This window comes from Hipposideros armiger, unplaced genomic scaffold, assembly GCF_001890085.2.
Source record: "Hipposideros armiger isolate ML-2016 unplaced genomic scaffold, ASM189008v1 scaffold_745, whole genome shotgun sequence".
Taxonomy (NCBI): Eukaryota; Metazoa; Chordata; class Mammalia; order Chiroptera; family Hipposideridae; genus Hipposideros; species Hipposideros armiger.
The window spans coordinates 878288-897552 of NW_017732095.1; the positions used below are offsets into that span (position 1 = coordinate 878288).

General features: G+C 53.1%; 2 protein-coding genes and 1 long non-coding RNA gene across 4 annotated transcripts in view; 2 read left to right on the plus strand and 1 right to left on the minus strand.

Moving 5' to 3' along the window:
- Nucleotides 1-4921, plus strand: part of DIP2A (DIP2 acetate--CoA ligase A) — an 89044-nt gene extending 84123 nt beyond the window's left edge. Inside the window, exons 37-40 of the mRNA XM_019628029.1 lie at nucleotides 1257-1331; nucleotides 1616-1790; nucleotides 2434-2557; nucleotides 3073-4921. Of these exons, the coding sequence (XP_019483574.1) occupies nucleotides 1257-1331; nucleotides 1616-1790; nucleotides 2434-2557; nucleotides 3073-3325 (627 nt within the window). The 3' untranslated portion in view covers nucleotides 3326-4921. The remainder of the gene's footprint in view (nucleotides 1-1256; nucleotides 1332-1615; nucleotides 1791-2433; nucleotides 2558-3072) is intronic.
- A 2244-nt stretch (nucleotides 4922-7165) lies between these two features.
- S100B (S100 calcium binding protein B) lies at nucleotides 7166-12771 on the minus strand. Of its 2 annotated transcripts, none has more exons than XM_019628055.1 (3): nucleotides 12676-12771; nucleotides 10245-10408; nucleotides 7166-7941 (listed from the first exon to the last, which is right to left on the minus strand). In XM_019628055.1, the coding sequence occupies exons 1-3, from the start codon at nucleotides 12752-12754 to the stop codon at nucleotides 7801-7803; spliced, it is 384 nt and encodes a 127-aa protein (XP_019483600.1). In that variant the 5' UTR covers nucleotides 12755-12771; the 3' UTR covers nucleotides 7166-7800. The 2 variants fall into 2 exon arrangements, with proteins under 2 accessions (XP_019483600.1, XP_019483601.1); XM_019628056.1 differs by having other exon boundaries at nucleotides 10245-10383; nucleotides 12676-12761.
- Nucleotides 7948-19137, plus strand: LOC109373842 (uncharacterized). The gene is made up of 3 exons (XR_002122298.1): nucleotides 7948-8633; nucleotides 15303-15464; nucleotides 18313-19137. It is a non-coding gene; the product is annotated as an uncharacterized LOC109373842 (long non-coding RNA).
- Nucleotides 19138-19265: the final 128 nt, after the last annotated feature.

A 19265-nucleotide genomic window follows, 5' to 3' on the forward strand; every position in this document is an offset into this window, starting at 1 on the left:
GATCCCACGGAGACGCCTGTGCCTGTGCTGGGGCGAGTGAGGGGTGTGGAGACCCAGCAGAAGCTCAGCTGGCCGGAGGGCCTGTGGAGGGAGCATGGCTGCAGGGAGGCCAGCCTGGCTGGGCTGAGCTGGGATGAGGAGGAGTGGCGGAGCGAGGGAGCGAGGGAGCTCACACTCCCACAGGCCTCTCTCTCTTCAGTGGCACTCTGAGGAGGAGACGTCCCGCCCTTTCTGAGGGCAGCACTGGCTCTTCCTTCTGTGAATTAGCACCTTTCCCCGGTGTCATTAAGTCTCCAAACAATTCTTTTTAGTGCCTTTTTGTGTTGGATCACAGATGACTGTGTCTACCTTTGATGGACTTTTTCCCTCTTGTATTTTGCTGTCACCAATGACTTGGGTGTGATGGGCTTGTGTTCTGGAAATAGCACTGGCTTCAAGGGTCAGGTGGGCCCCGGGGACAGAGGTCAGAGGCTCCAGAGTGTCCAGGAGAGCAGGGCGGTCCCACAGGCAGCACGTAGCAAGGCGGTGGTCACCATGTGAGGAAGGGAAGGCCTGGCACTGACCATGGGTGACAGCCTGCACTCAAGCCATTCCTGTGACCCTTGTCCCTTCCTCCCATCTGCCTGGAGGACCCCACTGTCATCTCCAGTTTTATACATGGGGAGACTGAGGACACAAAACAGGGGACCAGGCCTGGAGCAGCCATGGCACCAGGACAGGGTGTGGGGGGCCCCAACCCGAGGCGCCTCCCTGGTGCGTTCTCCATGGCTCCTGGGTGACAGCAGGTGCCCCAGTCTGTCCGGAGTCGACACGGAGCAGGTGTGCAGTGGTTGGACTGAGTCACAGGCTCGAAGGGCCCTTCATGGTTAGGGTCCCGGCCCAGAACAGGCAGGTGCGGTGCACAGCGCCCTTGCAGGCTGGGCTGGGCGCAGCCGAGCTGGGCTGGACGGCACTTGGCACTGTGTGCCCGTGACAGTAGTATCGTCTTCGGGGCAGCTGCTCCTGTAGCCCCTCTGCCCTCATGGCATCCAAACTAGGGTCTGTTCCTAGGAACTGGGGTGATCTGGCTAAGATGCACATTTATTCTTTATCAAAGTCTCTTACTGCTGTTGAAATTCAGAGTCTAATCTAGTTGGCTCTAACCCTGGCCATTCACACGTGCACGTCCCCGTGGGTCAAGCTCCCGGGGTCATGTTTCTGGTGCCGTGGGACCCGGCATGTCCTGTCGTCTCTGATGCAGCTTGGCCTCTTTGCAGATCCTGCCAGGAGTGAAGGTCGTCATCGCGCACGCCGAGACCAGAGGGCCCCTGGGGGACGCACATCTTGGGGAGGTGAGGCTGAGCGGGGCTCAGGGCCTCACTCCCCTGTCCCTGTGGCCACTCCTGTGCTCACTGGCAGTACTTGACCTGAGGGGCTGGGCCATGGGGTCCTGGACAGGAACAGAGAGCAGGCTCAGCAGCTGGCTTTCCATGCCTGTCATTGTAACTGAGTTCACAACAGAAGAGACCCTGCAGACGCCCCTGCCATTGTGCGGTGTTCCCTTGAGCTCTCTGGGTGAGTAGCTGTCCCATGCCAGAATCTGCTCAGCTCCTTCTCGTTCTCTTGAAACCCGCAGATCTGGGTGAGCAGCCCCCACAATGCCACCGGCTACTACACGGTCCACGGGGAAGAGGCGCTTCATGCCGACCACTTCAGTGCCCGGCTGAGCTTTGGAGACACCCAGACCATTTGGGCAAGGACTGGATACCTGGGCTTCCTTCGGAGAACAGAGCTCACCGACGCCAGTGGAGGTGAGGGGTCCCCGTGGTGCCCGTGCCACCCCCTGAGGTCTTCTGCCGTAGTCATGAGCCGCCAGGCACGCGCAGCGTCCTGTGGTTCCTGGCGAGGCCCACGGCCTATGCCTGAGCTCATGACCAGGCGCACCGTGGAGGGTGTGCCAGCAGCACTTTTCTCTGGAGATTAGTTTCCCCCTGTGGCTGTCCCTCGCTGTCCTTGGACCCTTGGTCCCTGCTGAGAATGTGCAGGTGCTGGCGATAAGGCCGTCACGTCCCCCCAGGCAGAGCCCCAGGCATGGTTCACCAGCTATGTGCAGCACCCGCCCCACACGATCCCTCAAAGTCACCAAGTGCCCTGGGCTGCAGGAGGCCAGTCAGATGAAGCCGGAACTGTCGGTAGCCCCGTAGCTGTTTTGTTTCCAGAAAGAGTAAATGTTTTTAAATATATATTCACACATTGACGTCACTTTTCTGAATTGAGGGGCGGGGTGGCACCTCTGTCAGGGTCCACTGCACATCCCACCTGGCAGGAGGCTCAGCTTCACATGATGTTGGCATAGCCCGCTCCCTGTCCTAGACAGCCCGGCTGGGGCTGCCACAGCGTGGGAAGTGCCAGACGGCGCTGAGTCTCCTGACTTGTGCATTGTGCCGCTGACAGAGCGCCACGATGCACTGTATGTGGTCGGCTCTCTGGATGAAACGCTGGAGCTCAGAGGCATGCGCTACCACCCCATCGACATCGAGACGTCCGTGATCCGAGCACACAGGAGCATCGCCGAGTGGTAAGCCAGACGCAGCCCCCACCCCCTGGGTACAGGCACCTGCCAGGTGCCTGCCTCTCCAGGAGCCAACCCGGCCTCAGGTCCACCCTGCGACACTCCGGGAACACTGCTCTGAGCCTTGCCAGCTGTGTCCTCTTCCTGACCAGTGTTAAACCAAGTCTGTCCCCGAATGCACAGGCCAAGCTCTGTGAGTGTGAGCTCTCTGCAGTTGTTCTGATGTGTTTCTGCTTTTAATGTGAATTTTCTTGGTTAAATGGTATGACTCGTGATTTCTTCATCTTGTACGGAGCTAGCACTGGGACAGGTACAGTGTTCAACATCAAATAGTGCTCTCGATTCTTAGTGAGAACCGTAGCTAGAACAGGTCCTCCTGTAGACTCAGCCTGACTTGGGGATGGCCAGGCAGTGGTGCAGGGTCGGTTCATGACCTTCACCTTCCCCTCTCCTGTGTGGCACCGTTGCCCGTGGGTGTGTCGGTGTCTGCGCCCCTGATGCAATCTGTCCTCTCTCTGCAGTGCCGTCTTCACCTGGACCAACCTGCTGGTGGTGGTGGTGGAGCTGGACGGGCTGGAGCAGGATGCCCTAGACCTGGTGGCCCTGGTCACCAACGTGGTGTTGGAGGAGCACCACCTGGTTGTGGGCGTGGTGGTCATTGTGGACCCCGGCGTGATCCCCATTAACTCCCGTGGCGAGAAGCAGCGCATGCACCTGCGGGACGGCTTCCTGGCCGACCAGCTGGACCCCATCTATGTCGCCTACAACATGTGATGAGCGCGGCCCAGGCCTGCAGGCCTGGGGACCACTTGACGTTGCTGGGACACGTGAGGACATGGCAAGCACCCTTCCCCCACTTTTACAGATTTGTCTCAGAGTTCCCCAAATCTCATCTGAGGAGCCACTTCTGAATTATTGGAAGAAACTTTAATCCTGAAGGACATGTACACAAACCTAAATGTCGGCATTTTAACAGACAGGTGACTGGGAAGGAAAGTGAGAGGCCCGGCCTGGGCATCGTGGAGCTGAGGTGTGCGGTCTGTTCTCTGCTGTATTGCAAGTTTGCACTTTTTTAGGCTAGAAATAGAGTTCTCGATTCTTGTGAGTTCAGTTTATATTCCCAGTTCCAGTGCGCAGCCTATGCATAGAGTTCACGCTGGAAGGAACTGGAGCCCAGCACAGCCGGTCCCCCCGCCCTTCACAGGGAGGAGCTGAGCCCAGGCAGGTCCCACCCACCCCGCTCTTGGGCCCAGACCAGGCACGGGGTGGGCCCCCCCGGGTGGGCCCCCCCACGTTCCTCGCTGCCAGTGTCTCTGGTGAAGCAGGTGTGCCCAATGGCCTGCTCGCACTGCCACTGCCACTCAGCACGCACCACTCAGGGCAGTCCAGGTGATGCTGTTTCGGAAAGGTAAGCCGGCGGTTAGCTCTAAACCTCTTCAGGTTAGTGACTTCTTGCTGTTAAACGCTTGGTTCCATAACATCACAGTACTAATTCTCCTCAGTACTTGAAAGTGTGCTGAATCACTATTTTTCCTCCGACTCAGCATATTTGGAAGTGGAGCGCCAGGCAGTGCCGTCCAGGACCCGGCGCGTCCATCCTCACCCTGGCCTTCACGATTGAGCTGTGTGCCTATAACATGTGGCCAAACCATAGTCAGTTATTTTATTCAAACTTGACTAAACTGAGTGATGTAATATTATAGTAAACCTCAATGAAAGAAGAGAATATAAAATGCTTTTGAAACTTCTAAGAATTTGAAAGGAAGCGCATATCTAAAAGAGTATTTTTATATAGCTGAGAAAGTATGTCATGAAGTTGTTGGGTTTTGGGGGGACTTGAGGGTGGGAAAGTTTATGAATTGTGCATGCTTCTTAGAAACAACCAGGTTTTCCTGGAATTAGCCTGGATCAGTGCCTAACAAAGCTGTTACTCATTCTCTGCCGTTTTCAATTCACTGCTATGTAGGCCTGGCCGCCTCTCACGTCTCACTCTTACTTGGCCACAAACAGCAGGTGTGTCCAAGCTCGGTTTGCCTGCTGGGCTGCGTTCCACAGGCTGGACTTGAGCCGTCTGTGGTCATTATGTACATAGTCTGTGTGACTTATTGTGTGACACACACAGGGCGTAGCAGCCGGCGAGTGGATGTCCCGGCAGGGGACCAACTACCTAACCCTAATCTTCATGTTGTAGTTTTATAGCAAACAAATATTGTCCTTTTTTTGTATTGACAGGTCGGTGGCAGTAAGACAAGGTGTCTTGTACATTAAGACTTTAAGAAGCACATTAAAATGTTTTAAATTACTTTCTGGGAATCCTGTATATCACACTAATTTTTTATATTATTATGTTAATAAAAGTTATTGACTGTTTGTAATTCTGCATTTTTAAATGTGTGAAAAAGGTTTCTTAAATTACCCCAAAGAAGATGAATTTTATTATGCACTCAGTTTGACTATAAAAGTGTTTATGCTTACAGCATAAACTCTATAAAGCACATTAAAGTATAAAGAAGAAAATTTATAATGCAACTTCTGGGTCAAACAGCAGCACTAGGATTTGATATAAACCCTTTCAGGGATTTAGGTTTTTCCTTTAAAATTTTTTTACAAAATCAGGATCATGTGCTTTTATAATCCACTTTTGTACTTAGTAAATTACAGACTTTTTTATCTATTACATACACTCCCCCCGTTTTACGGCCACAGCACACAGTGTGCCCACAGTTGCTGTCCTGTCCATCTGGGTGATTTGAACCGCTGCAGCGGCCCCGCAGCTTTTCTTCTGTGAGGATGGTGACGGGCTCGGTTGCAGCACCTGCAGGTAGAGTGAGTGCCTCAGAGTTCATGCGGGGTGCAGGATTGGGCCACCCACTGCCCACCGGAAGGGCAGTGTGGGGAGGCCTCTTGCTCAAGATTAAAACATGTCCTTGTGATTTGGTAGTCAAATAAGTGTCATGTCTAGTCACGTTGAATGTGTTGATGGTTATTTTTATCCTTTATTTGACAGTCTGTTCAGATTTGGCAGTTCTTGAGCCGAAGGGTGTTTTTTCATTGGTTTGTAGGAGCATTTTACATTAGCCATAACCTTCATATAGTCCATGCTTTTTCTCATGGGTCATTGGTGTCTTGACTCTGTGCTGATTCAGCTTGCAGTCCAGGTGTGTGGTGGGCTGCACCGTGCAGTGGTCAGTGCCTCTGTGATGCTCACACAGTGACCGAATCACCTAAGGGCAGCTCTTGTAACTACCCGTCCCCAAGAGGCGCTCAGCTGTATCCCTTCAGTGAACTTGAATTTGCTCAAATTAAGGCGCCCACAGAGCACAGTTGGAAACCATAGAGAAATCAGCCGGGTGTGTCGGGGGAGGCCGGGGCGCCCGCCGCAGCCACTGCCACCCGCGTGAGCGGACGTCCCGGCGCTGCGCCTCCCGGAGGAGCCCCAGAGCTTAAGGGGCGGGGGCCGACTTCACTGTCGCCAAGCAGATAGCCTGCGGGGCTCGCCCTTCTCCTGCGGCGTTGGCGCGGCCGCCGCCTGCTGGGGTTTCCCCGGGGCGGGAGGCCGCGGGCTCGCCCAGTCCAGCCACGTGGACAGCACCCCCGAGGTGCTTCTGAAGCGGCAGCCGCCACCCAGCGTCCTCCTCCACCGGGTCTGCGGCCGGGACCGAGGGACCCGCGGGGGCCACTGACCGCGTGGGAACAAAACCGCGGAGCGTACCCGACCCCCGAGACGCCTGCGCTGAGTCTGCGCAGCCGCAGCCCAGGGGCGGAGCCTAGCCGATGGTGGGCGGGGCCAGGAGCCATCCCTGCCCCGCCCTTTCTGTATCAGATCCAATCCAGCCGGGCGGGGCGGGCACGTGACTGTTCAAGCCAATCGCAGCTCCCCTACGCGCCCCGCCCCATCCAAGTGTCCCCACATGGACACCCGCTCTGCTTTGGGGGGTGCAGTGTCTGCATCCCAGAGGAAGCCAAGGAATGGGTTTTACTCCTCTTTGCAGGTATTTCGCTTTTATTTCCTGTTTAACGGCTACGGAGACGTGTCACAGTGCACTTTTATTTAATGCAAAAACAAGCGATCAATTATTCTATCAGTTTCCAACCTGTATCCTTAAGTAAAACAAAACAGGAAGAGGGTGGATAGGATTAATTTGAATTTTCCTGGAAGTGATTTTTAATATTTGTAACTTGATGACTCGAAACGTGATCTATTTGAATTTGTGCATACAAAGCTTTCTTCCTACACTGCCCACCAGCAGCGATGAGCAGACCCCGCCTGGCACAGACAAGTCAGGAATGACATTCGCCAGCCGACCAGACACATCACTTCAGACAGGAGACGAAATTACATGCAGTGTGCGAATCGCAGCGGTGGAGAGGACACCGGTCCCGAGCCCGGCCTCGCTCCTGCCGCCCTCGCATCCCACAGACACAGCCAAGTGAGCCCTTCAGGAAAATTCCACTGAATACAGAATTTTGATTCTCACTTCTGATTACCGTGAAAATTCCAGTACTTGTTGGTTTATGAGACACATTTTTTCATTTAAAACTGTTAGCATTAAATACCAGGGGTTCCAAAAAAATGTATACACATGACTTGTATTCATCTTTTATCGGTATATATCGAGTATTACAATTTTAATAGTTTTTTTTTCTTTCTTATAATGTATATACATTTTTTGGCATTCTCTGTATTTACTCAGTAATCACAGCTCACCATAGGAAAAGGGATCTAAATGTGACCATGCTCTGTGGGCGAGTGGGACAGCATTGTCAGATCCTCTGACTACTTCGGGTGTCATTTACACTGATGATGAACAAATTTAAGGAAGGGCATCCTTTCCAAAGGATGGTGAGCAGAACTTTGCGATTTTAAGTGTAGTGGAGACTTAAGGAGACCACAAATGTCCACTCTGTTTTGGTAGTCAGCTTTGTGTTTTTTAGGTTAGGATTCTACAGCCATGGCAGCCAGGATAGCATGCGCTTTGTGACAGCACTGACTCTCCTAAGTGATTATTACCAAAGGCCGCTGGGGCCAGTCAGCTAGCAAGGTGCCTAATACAGCAGAGTGTGATGGAGCCATTGCAAACAGCCCCAGCAGAGAGGGTTCAATTTTTCATTCACAAAGCAAATCAAGCTCCCTAATTCACTACAACACGGCGGAAGCTCAGCTCCTAGTAGCCTGCACGCCGCTGCTCCCTGCTTCCTCCTGGGATCTTTGTCTCCGCTGCAGGAACAGCATGGTTGTTTTCTCTAGTTCACTCGTGTTCAAAGAACTCGTGGCAGGCAGTGGTAACCATGGCAACGAAGGCCATAAATTCCTGGAAGTCACACTCGCCGTCTCCATCGTTGTCCAGTGTTTCCATGACTTTGTCCACAACCTCCTGCTCTTTGATTTCCTAAGAGAGACAAGAGAAGTTGGCCAGCTTGCTTGAAAATGAAATTTTGGGCCATTAAAACATAATTAAAAGTTGGCTGGTTTTAAAAATCTTTACAGAAACAACCTGAGATACAAAATGCAAAATAGCAGCAAGGTTTGTCTTATGACAGGGGACTTGGCGGGGGACTGTGCCTTCTCCACCGTACTTTAGACTCAGTGGAACCCGTGCTGCTTGTACAGGGAAGGGAACAGCCTGCTGAGCTCTCACTGTACTTACAACAGAACAACACCTGGAAAACAGCACCTCCACCAGCCTGAGCAGATTTATGCAACTGTCTTGGAAAAACGAGTGAGCTTTTGCCCCCAGACTGCCACTGTTCGTTTGTGGAAGCCCCTGCCGTGGAAGCTTCCGTGGACTTTTATGTTTTGAAAGCGTGTTTTCACTGAAGTAACTCTTGGGAACATGCCCTAAATGTGTTAACTTCCTGTGTTCTTTTTGCCATTGAGTTCGTTTCCAGGTATCACAGGACTGGCCTGGTGGTTTTCCTGCCCAACACAGACACCAAGTGAACAGTGTCACCAAGTCTCTGAGAAAACGGGGCTGGGCCACAAGCAAGGCAGGAAGGACGTGGCCCTGGGACCTGACAAGTAGCATCATTACGGCGTGTTCAGCACCAGCAACCAGTCACAGAGTTCGGCCTGACACGTCAGGTAAGATGCACCAGCTGCCGGAGGCAGAAAACGGGAAAGGCCAAGGGTGCAGTGGGCTCGGGCGGGGCCTGTAAACGTGGGGATGGCAGCAGTGTTACTGCAGTTACACGATCGTTGCCTCCAGTCCGAAATCACCGCCGTAAAACCCGGCAACAGATGCTCCCAACGCCTGACACACCACGAGCAACTCATCTTTCAGAAAGTGTGGCCCCCCACATGTGGAGATTTTGCTGTGTCTTACAATCGGTAATAATAGCAGTTACTGGTTCCTGAGCTCCCACTGTGTGGGGAGCACTTGCCAGACACTGTCTCATCTCATCCTGACAACCACCCTTTCTACAGAAGAAAGTGGGTCTCTCCGCTGGTTAAGTTAGAGTTGGAATTGGTGGCACTGGATGGATGGCTGACAGTGTGAGTGGGGCAGCTGAATGCCGGCTACACCCATCCTGGACTCCATCTTGGGGATGCCTGCCCCACCCGCATCATGCCTGCAGGCCACCTGCTCTGCTCTGGAGGCGCTGTGCACAGTGATGCAATGTTTGGGGTGGGACTGGAGAACCCCACCAGCCTGCAGAGGTTGGAGTGCCCTGCTGCTGGCAGCTGGGGCTGTCCTGCACTGAGAGGCTCAGCTGGCTGTGAGGGCGGGTCCCTGTCACCGTGCAGCGGGGCCCTGCCCTGATGCTCTGGAATCTTCCCCGAATCAGCTCCTGGTCATACATGTGTGCACTGGTTCGTTGGCTGGCCATTTCCCTTGTGTGTGATTGGTCACTTCAGTGACCTGGGCACTAAGGGAGGGTCTGTCACCAGGGGGATTGCCTCAAGGGCACAAGACAGGTGTGTGGTAGAGACAAGGGGTGGCCAATTCGTGTGCAGGAGCTGGTGGGTGAGAAGTGAGTCCTTGATGAGAGTGGGACCTGCCTGCGGTGTAGGCTCCTCAGGGGCCCCCATGCAGCTTCCTGAGATAGGGTCTGAGCCCGAAGATGGTTCCTCTCCAATGTCCCTTATTCCGGGGAGCCCACAATGGGCGTGGGGCCCTCTCTTATGCCCTCACCGAAGTAGGTGGTGGCCCTTCATTGATGTGCCAGGCTGGCTGCCTCAGAAGCAGAGGCCACGTCTTCGGGCCTGCGTGTCCAAGGAGTGAACATGCCACGTGCTCAATGAATGTTTGCTGAGTAAATGGTGTCTTGTATCACCGCAGCCAATGCTAAACTTGTACTAAAGCCGCAGTAGCCCTCTTCCCCCAAACAGAAGCTCATCTGGAACACCTTTCTTAGATGCTCACCATGGCCATGAGGAGTCAGTGCACTTCCCACCCCCTGCCCTCACTCCCACTCTGAAGCCTCAGGCCCTTTTCAGAGAGAACTCTGTGCTTTCGCCTTTGAGGCGGGAACTTGTCCTTGATGCCCCCACTGTCCACAAAACGGAAATGACGACAGCGTGGCCCAGCGAAGCTGTCCTCACAATGAGGACTGTCATGCAGAGACATTTTCAGAAGACACCTCGGTGTCCTGAAGCAGAACGAGTCACCTTCAGGCCCACTCGAAAGAAAGCGTGCAGGTGTATGAGTGGAGAGGACAGCGCATAAACTGTCGCCTGAAAAGCAAGACTGACCTCTAAGAAGTGGGAAAGCTCATTGTTGATGAGCTCCTTGAGTTCGGATTTCTTCAGCTTGTGCTTGTCGCCCTCCTTTCCGGAATACCGATGGAAAACGTCAATGAGGGCCACCACGGCCTTCTCCAGCTCCGACATCCTAGGGGTCCACAGAGGAAAGGCGCCTTTACATAGAAGAGTTACCGTGTCATCTCCACAGACCTTGACCCACAGGAGGGGCTGGGCAGCCATGGCTCATCTCCCCTCCCAGGCTCAGCGGGGCGTTCTGGGAACACGTGGGGTTGTCGCAGTTCCCCCAGTGCCCCTGTCCCTCAGCCACATTGATAGGTTCCCAGGCCCTCTCTCTTCTAGTTGGATTTGGCCAGTGGGAAACCTCAGCAAACACAACAAGGCAGTGAGTGAGCTCTGGGATTGACCCCTGCCTCCCCGCTGGGGCCACCCCCTGCCCCCACAGGGCTCCGAGACAAGGGACAATGCAGGGGAGCAGAGTATCACTGCCAGCTGGTGACTGGGAGCCAAACAAGGCTGCAAACATTGACAGAACTCTGTCAATACTCTATCAATAAACAATTAGAACACGGGAGAAAAGTCCTGTTCACAGAGCAGCACACACGTTACTGAAAAATAAGACTAATATGAAAAGTGCAGGTCCTTCCAGAAGATTTTAAGGATCATGAAGTGTAGGAATTTGCTTCCCATTAAATGAATATATAAATTGAGCCCATTTGTAATACAAATCTTTACTGGAAAAATAAACATGGTAGGATTGCCACAGCCTTTTTGAAGATCAGAGTAAGGCACCTTGACCACAGGAGCAGATGTGCTGGCAGGCTGTACTGTGAAGCTGGCCCTGTGGGGACAGCAGACACACAGCCATCACAGGGGTGTTTGTTCACAGCTGCTGGGGGGCTGCCTCGGGTGTGTGGGGACACGCCTCTTAGCCACTAATGAGTGTTTCTCTGCAGTTATCAAGGAAGGAAACTTCCTGGACCCCTCCCAGCATGCACCTTATACAGGCCACAGAAATGTCTGTTCCATCCTGGGGACTGGGCACATTTTACAAAGACAGCTTTTCAATTGTTTCACAAAATTGAGTCACAGCTAGAGAAACTTACCAATTCATGGCCTTGCGTTCCAATAAGTAAAGAGTCTTAGCACTGTCATAGTTAAAATTCAATATAAGAATCACATCTAATTGTTGAAAAATCATTCCCATGTTGAAGATGTCACTTACATCTTAAAAATAAATTGGAGTAAAATATTTAAGATTTTATTTATTTCTGGTTTCCCAAAGGAAAGAGAATTGAGGATTTTTGTCTTGGCCCAATCTTTGCTGAAGTCACCCTGTTAACGATCAGCATACTTTGCTTTGCTCCTGTCTTTAAAAATCAGATATATCCCATGTAGATAGAACATTTCAGATAGGTTACAATCTTTAACATTTCGTACTGTCTTATCCTTTGCAGTCACGTTTTCAATTTTGATTATTTTTAATGAAAAACCAAAAAACTTTTATATCATCCTGGTGCTTCTCAAAGTCTATGATGATCTGTGGGAGAGGAGGTTAATTTTATTATTTTTAAGGATGACTAGTATGATTTTTTTTAAAGGAAAAGTATAAAACCTTATTCCATATATTTGAAAACACCATAAAATGTGATTTTTTTCATAACCATACTACAAATTAATTTAAAATTTTTTCCTGTTACATCCTTCCCTTTGACTAAGAAACAATTGATGGTTTAAAGCTTATATTTAAGAGAGGTGGAAATCAAATATCCGTGTTCTCTTTTCACTTCATTCTCTCATCAGTTTCCTGCACTAATCTTTTTATGTTGAAAACGAGAACTTTTGGGCTTTAACTCCTTAGAAGGTTCCATCACATATGATGTGAGGGTCCCCGCTAAGGAAGGGGCCCTACCTCCCTGAGAAATTATGAGAAGAAAGTTAAACCCACCATAAACCCGGATTTCTCTGAGCCAATTTGTAGTGTAAAGATCTCTCGGTTGTGTAATTTCTGAGTGGTGTCCCGGGGACCCTGAGGGACTGCAACACTGAGCCAGCGGCAGTCACCCGCCCAGGGCCAGGGCGGGAGCACCGTGAGTAAACATGTACCCGTGAGGCAGGGCTAACCTGGCACCAGGTCGCACGTCATTCTCAGCTGGCAATGGGCCCAGCCAGGCTCAGTACCCAACAAGGGAACAGCCCTGCTGTTCCAAAGGGAAGAAGCAGTGTTTGTAGCACTTCTGGGGCGATGTCAGCGGTCCCCCCAGACCTCTTCCACTGTGGGCAGAAGGGCCCCTAGCTGTCAGTTGAGGCGTTCTAAGACCCACACTTGAAATGCTGCAGGTATCCGGAGGGGCTTTTTAAATTCCCACCCGCTCCTCACCCCACCCTCTCGGACCCCTGCCCCAGCGGTTTCTCCACTCACGTCGTGGTCTTGGTGGCTCCTCCTCGTCACCTCCTGGCTGCAGTGTCCTGAGTGGCAGGAGGCTGGGCAGGGGCCGCATTTTATCCCTCCCTGTGGGCGTGGGCCCCCCCCCCAGCAGCCCCACTGCGGGCTGAGGCAGCCAATGGGGGCTAAGGGCGGTGGGGTGGGGGTGGGGGCGTGGATGGCCAGGCCGCACACAGGGCCTATTGACGGGGCACCCGGACCAAGCTGGGCCAAGGAAGAAAACGGCCTGGGGGCAGGAAATGGGGAGTCAGCTTTTTGTGCTATTTTTATTTTATTCATGAATATTGACGCTCTTCTGAAAGCAAGGTTGGGGGCGGGGGAGGAGAGGGACGGATTAGCTGATTCAAACAGCAAATGTTCAGCCAAGAGCAGAGTGCAGGCTGGCCGCCGGTTCCCGTGGAGAGGCCCCTGAGCCCCGCCTATCCCCAGCTGCCCCATGGGCCCCACCCGCCACCAGGCACCCCATGGACATCAGTGCCCAGGGTTGAGCAGGCTGCCTGGAGAAGCCATGGGGCCATGTCTGCAGGACCTGAAACAGGTGGCCCGACAGATGCTTGATGCTTTTAGGGGGATATCCTTTAATATGGAAAGCACGGCCAGACGCAGCCCAAGGCCCCTCCCTCACCCAGGTGAGCGGCTGCAGACTGTCAGAGCTGGACGGTGCCCTGGACGTGTCCTGTCAAAACACTGTCCCTCACTGAGACGAGGCCCCATGGGCAGGCACGTGGAAGTCCAGACTGCCCACACCCATCTTCAGCGGCACCCTGCCTGAGCTGTTTCCTAGACAAAACCCAAAAGGTAGTCATTCCTTTAGACAATTACATGAAATACATCGGCTTCAAGGTCTTCAAAGGACACCTGAGGCAGAATCAGGGTCCTTCTGCGAATGCAGGTTCACAGTGGCCACGGAAGGGCCACAAAGATGTCTGTGGACACTTATTTTGCTGTCATCTGTTTTCCTGGGAAATTGACAGTTGGACACCCAGAAGTGTGCCCTGGAAATAGCATGGGGCAGTGAGCCAGGGGGCCTGAGTTGTCCTCACCTGGTCCCCCAGTCTGGTTCCCACAACCAGTTGACTGTGGAAGGAAAGTGTGAGCCCAGTTTCTGGTGGGGCTGCAGGACATGCTGTCACCCCCCTGAAGTGGACAGATGCATGTCTCGGCCCCACTCTAGGTGACCGTGGACAACTGGTGAAGGGCAGTCCTCTTGGGCAGGGCTTCCAGCAGCACACTGGGCTGTCCGCTGTCCTGGAGTGATGTGGGGCCAGGGTATGTAGTCACGGCGGTCACTAATGATCTGACTGGTCAGCAACTTGGAAGGGGCAGGATGGGGAAACTGATTAGAAGGAAGGCCTGGACAACGCACCAGGACGGACCTCGAAGGAGCACAGTCAGAGCATTTGTGTCCCGAGTGGATGCCCACCAGTGGGCACGCAGAGCAAATGCAGCTCTGGTCACCAGGTGAAAAATGACCGGCCCTGCGGGTGCCAACCAACCCCACTGCCACCGCTGCAGGGCTGACTTAGTGTGTTCATGAGCCAAGTAGCCACATGGCAGGCGTGGACGTGCACCTGTGCCCACAGCGTGGACTTCCCTGCACCAGAGCTGGCCCAGATGCCTGGGGGCCGGCTGGCTGCCTCCGCCTCTTCTGTCATGGAAGGGGTAGAGGCCTGTCCTCACTGGTATGAGCTGGTCGCCCCGGCTGTGCTGCCCTGCCAGCACTGAACAGCCAGTCACCTGAGACCGGCCTGGACACTGCCCTCCATGGCAGTGGCATCTGTGTCCAGAGAACTTGTTATAGCACAGGAAGAGCGGCAGCAGACTGGTGCCATGTCACTGACTGGTTTTGTCATACCCCCTGCACCTCGGAAGCTGCAGGCCCAGCTGAGGGGTGGAGTAGCTTCCCGAACAGTCATCCCAGCAGCACGGGGTTGTGTCACAGGTACAGCGGATACTTACAGCCAGGGCCATCACATGGTGCCATGTCCCCCACAGGCACACGCGTGGGTCTGGGAGGCGAGCGTTGCAAGTCATCGTGCTCCTGCCACCAGCACACGGAATGACCTGGTTGCAGAGTCCCGTGCTTGTCTGGGCAGATCTGAATCTCCAGACGGGCTGCCTGCCCCAGGGGTCATAGCAACGCACCTGCTGACCACTGCCAGAAGCTGAGACTGCCACCTGGCCACCTGGGGCTCCTCATGCCTCTGAACCAGGCAGACAAGGGTTGATCTGGCTCGAGTAATTGACCCCAGTTAAGGGGGTCACTGTGGCACTGTGGAGGTGAGATGGGCCGTAGGCCCGGCATCTCTGCACATGTCCACGGCCAGTGGTAAAGGTTCATGGAAACTACGGCAACCGGACAAATAAAACCCAGCAGGATGCAGGTTTTCCCTAAATGGAGGTTTGGATCACTCTACCCACTAGGGACCCCAGTGCCGAGGACAAAGGGGACACAAAGTGGAGAGCTGCCAAGGGAGCTGTGACGTCAAGCACAGCCTCATGACCAGTGAGTTCCAGCACGGAGCCTGTAGCAGCTTCGCAGGTTTTTTTGCTTCTTATCTCTGTGTGTTTGTTTCTGAACCACCTTCTCCTGGTCTTCCCAGTGCTCACTTTGTAGACGGTTTTTGGAGGGTCGCACTTCAGCGTAGTCCCAGGCAACTGAATCCTCGTGACTGTGCTGAGCAGTGAGCACAGCGACTGCTGGGTCTGGGCCTCGTCTCATCTGGAGAGCTCCGCTCCTCACAAAGACAGCGGTATCTTTTCAGGTAGGAATGCAGCTTGATGTGGCTGCTGCAGGGAGTCCAGATGTGTGTAGGGACACATTGCCGATGGACACTGAGTGGCCACACACTGCCCCAGCCCTGGTAGGCCTGCATGGGCACTCCGGTGGGATGCCTGCAGTGAGCATGGTGGGAGGTCTTGGAGCCCAGGAAGGGGCTCCCTCCTACACTCTGCTGGGTCACCACAGCATCACGGTCCTTCATGGTGTCCCCGGCTGCTCTGCTCCAGCCACTGTCTGCAGAGGGCAGCCCTTGGTGACTGGGCAGCTGGGCCTGGCCCGTGGCCGCCTCGCCTGACGTGGACAGTGCGCCCGTACCGGCTCCCACCCGCTCTGCGTGTCCTGCAGCCTCGCCTGCCCTCCCTGGGGTTGCTCCTCACAACCGTCCTGATGGCCACGGCACAGCCCAGGCCATGCTCACGTGGCACCCCAACCAGGCTCCCAGGGCTGTGTCTACAGCTGCACAGGGCTGGCTCCAGCCCTGTCTGTGAGGTAACCGGTTACCTGTCCTGCTTCACAGGTGCTGACAGAAGACACCAAGCTCCTGGGTCAGGGGTTACTCGCAGGAAAACCTACTAGGTTTACTACTCTTCTGTTAGTCTAAAATGACTTCAAAATAATAATTTTAAAACATTACCATATGGAAAGTCTAGACTTAAAAGAAGGGACACGGTGGAGGAAGCTGTGGCACCAATGCCAGAAATCAGTGGTTATTTTCTGAATACATAAAATCCCCAAATTGATATGCCAGGATCTGGTTTTTTAACAACATAACACTTCCGACATCAAATGTGTGGGTTTCCCCACACACCCCAGTTCTGTGGCACCAGCTGAGTGTCCCACAGCTTAACTCAGTCCTGACACCAGCCCCTGGGGCTCGCGCAGACCCCACGAGGGCGGCTCAGTCCCACAACACTGCCCCTCAGACATCAGCCGCAAGGCCCGGCCACACGTACTTCCAACAGACCGCCTATAAGTTGGGGGTCCCCACACCTCTCTTTGGGTCCCAGGAACTTGCTAGAGTGGCTCCCGGACTCGGGGCACACGTTTCTTAGGGGATTAGGGTCATAAAGGGTCTGACTGAGGAGCAGGTGGGAGGCAAGACGCGGAGGGCGAGGCCTGGGGACGGGCTCGGGGCCCCTGGGGTCCACTGTCCCAGCACCTCCATGCGCTCACCCATTGGACGCTCTCTGAACCTCGTCCTTTGGGGGTTTATGGAGGTCCCACCACCCAGGTGCAATTGAGTGGGTGAAAGTCCAGCCCTCTCATCCCTGGTTGGCTCCCCTTGCGACCAGCCCCCTCCTGAAGCTCTCCAGGGGCCCTCGGTCATTAGCATAATGTCAGGTGTGGCTGGGAGGGGCTCCTCTCACCCCATCACCCGGGGATTACAGGGTTCTGGAGGCTCTGTGCCAGGAACCAGGACGAAGACCCAATAAATATTCCTTATTAGATCACAGCACATGATGTAATAAGACGCTGTAAATATAAATAGCCTCCTTGGAAAAGGAATATGTACTATTGCCCAAATAATAAAGCTTAGGGAGACAGAACCAGCAGGGGATGGTTTCTGGATACTGACCTCTACCTGGCTGTGCATGACCCCTGGGAGAAAGGTATCTGCTGTGACACTGAAACGACTGCTCTGGCTTTGCCATCTCTATAGCCAAGAGCCTTCTGCATGGTGGGTGGTCATGGCACCATTGAGAGTTGCCCAGCATTTGTATCTACAAAACTCGGGGGACAACTGGGAGTGGAGGACAGGGGCCCAAACCCCTGCGTCTAGGCCACAGCCCTCCCCACTGATCTCAGGGCCCAGCCTCGCGGGAAGGGGTTCACTCCCCAGGGAGGAGTGCCTCCTGCACCCAGGCAGCTGGTGGGTCACCAAAGCTCCTGCCATCTCCTGTCACGCAGAAGCCCCTTTTCCCTCCAGCCCACCCTTTAGCGGCTCAGCAAGCCCTTTGCAGCACTTAATTCTGTAGCCAGAACCAAGACTCTCTGAGAACTCAGACTCGCTGAGTCTGTTCTGGGCCAGGAAGAGTCATTCTGGCTTGAGTTCCCAGGAGCAAAGGCCTTGGGCAGCAATGCTGTTCTCACACAAAGGACAGTGCCATCTGCCATCAAGCTGCTCACGAGGTTGGTTACAGGGACCCATGTCCACAGGGAGAAAAAGACGCCTGTGTTCTAAAGGGACGTGGGAGAAGGGACAAAGGCTTCTGTTGTAGCAAATGCCAGTTCAGGCGATGAGAATTAATCGCCTTTCCTGTACTACAGAAGGCTGCAGCCAGCCCGCAGGAGGTTGTGGGCGAGCGCTGGGGCTGGGACCCTGGGGCTGGGTTCAAATCTGCCTCTGCACAGAGACCGAGGAAATGACTGCACCTTTCACAGCCTCCGTAAAAGAGGAACCCCGAGGGTTGTGTGAAATTCTGAACACACACACACCTGTGCAGTGCCTGATGCACTTGGTGGTCATTATTATCATCATCCAAGTTACTATCCTTGTCCAAACACCTGTAGTGCAGGTGAGCCGGTACAGAAGGCAGACAGAGCCAACGGCAGGCAGATTGCTTCCTGAGCACAGAACGAACTCACTGGCTAATGTACAATTGGGCAAATTGTGCAGGAGTATCACGTGTCATTATTTTTACACCACTCCAGATTCCATGAATCCATTTGGTTGTAACAATAGTTCCAGACTGGTGCTCTCTTCCAGAAGGACAGCCCAGCGTGAGCAGAGCTGCCTGGGTTTGCTTTGGACCCATGGCCACAATACAGCCCAGCTCAAAACAGCAGGGCTTGTTTTTGTTTTTCAACTTTTTCTTCTTCTCCATTTTCAGAAGGAGCTGAAGGTTGGAGCACAGTGAGCACACTTTTCCCGCCGGCTTCGTGTGTGAGGCTTCTTGCCCAGGGAAACTGCCTCTCGATGCCATGTGAGAAGAAGTGCTGAACCAACAAAGGGAAACCGCAGTTCCCCCTGTGGTACGACTGCCACAAACATTTATTTGAGTATACCGTTTTACTCTCACTAACCCTTTGGAAATTTGCCATAAAATCACATCAGGTTTAAAGTTAAAAAAAAAATCACTACATTAGACTCACTGGTTGCTTACTCAATGGGAACATTTTTTTATTTACTCTGTATCACACATTTTTATAACTTTGTCTCATTGTGGGCCCAGAACAGCACAGTATTCAACCACATTAAGCCAAATGAACAAAACATAATGAATTGTTTAAATTATTTAATTAATGAGGATTCATACACCTGGAATTAAAAAAAATGCCTCTGTGAGATCGAAACACCTCCAATCAGACTGACCCAGGAAGTGGGGATGAGTTAATTATTTTGAGGCTTAAATAAAGAACATACCAAGCAAACCAGAGACAATGAAAGATAAGGGTGTATAAATATGGAAGCATAATTCCTAGTAGTATATGATTTTATGTTTTCCTTTCTAATAGTTGGGGGTTTTTTTTATTGCCTTACTTGCCTTATTATGCTGGCTAGGATTTCCTGTTGCTGTGTATTGGTTCGTTATGATTTCAAGTCTAATTCTTATGCCTTAAGTGAAGTTATTGGGTTGTAGGAGAAGTCATGATGCATTTTTGCAACGAAAAATATAGAAAAAGGGTCGGCCGAGTGGCATTGCTGGTTAAGAGCTGCCTTGGGACACCAGCTCTGAGCAGCAGGGCCCCGGTTTGGATCCCACATGAGGGCCAGTGACGCTGCGCCCTCTACAGCTAAGACGGTGAACAGCGCAATGATAATACCAACATGGGCCAGTGAAGC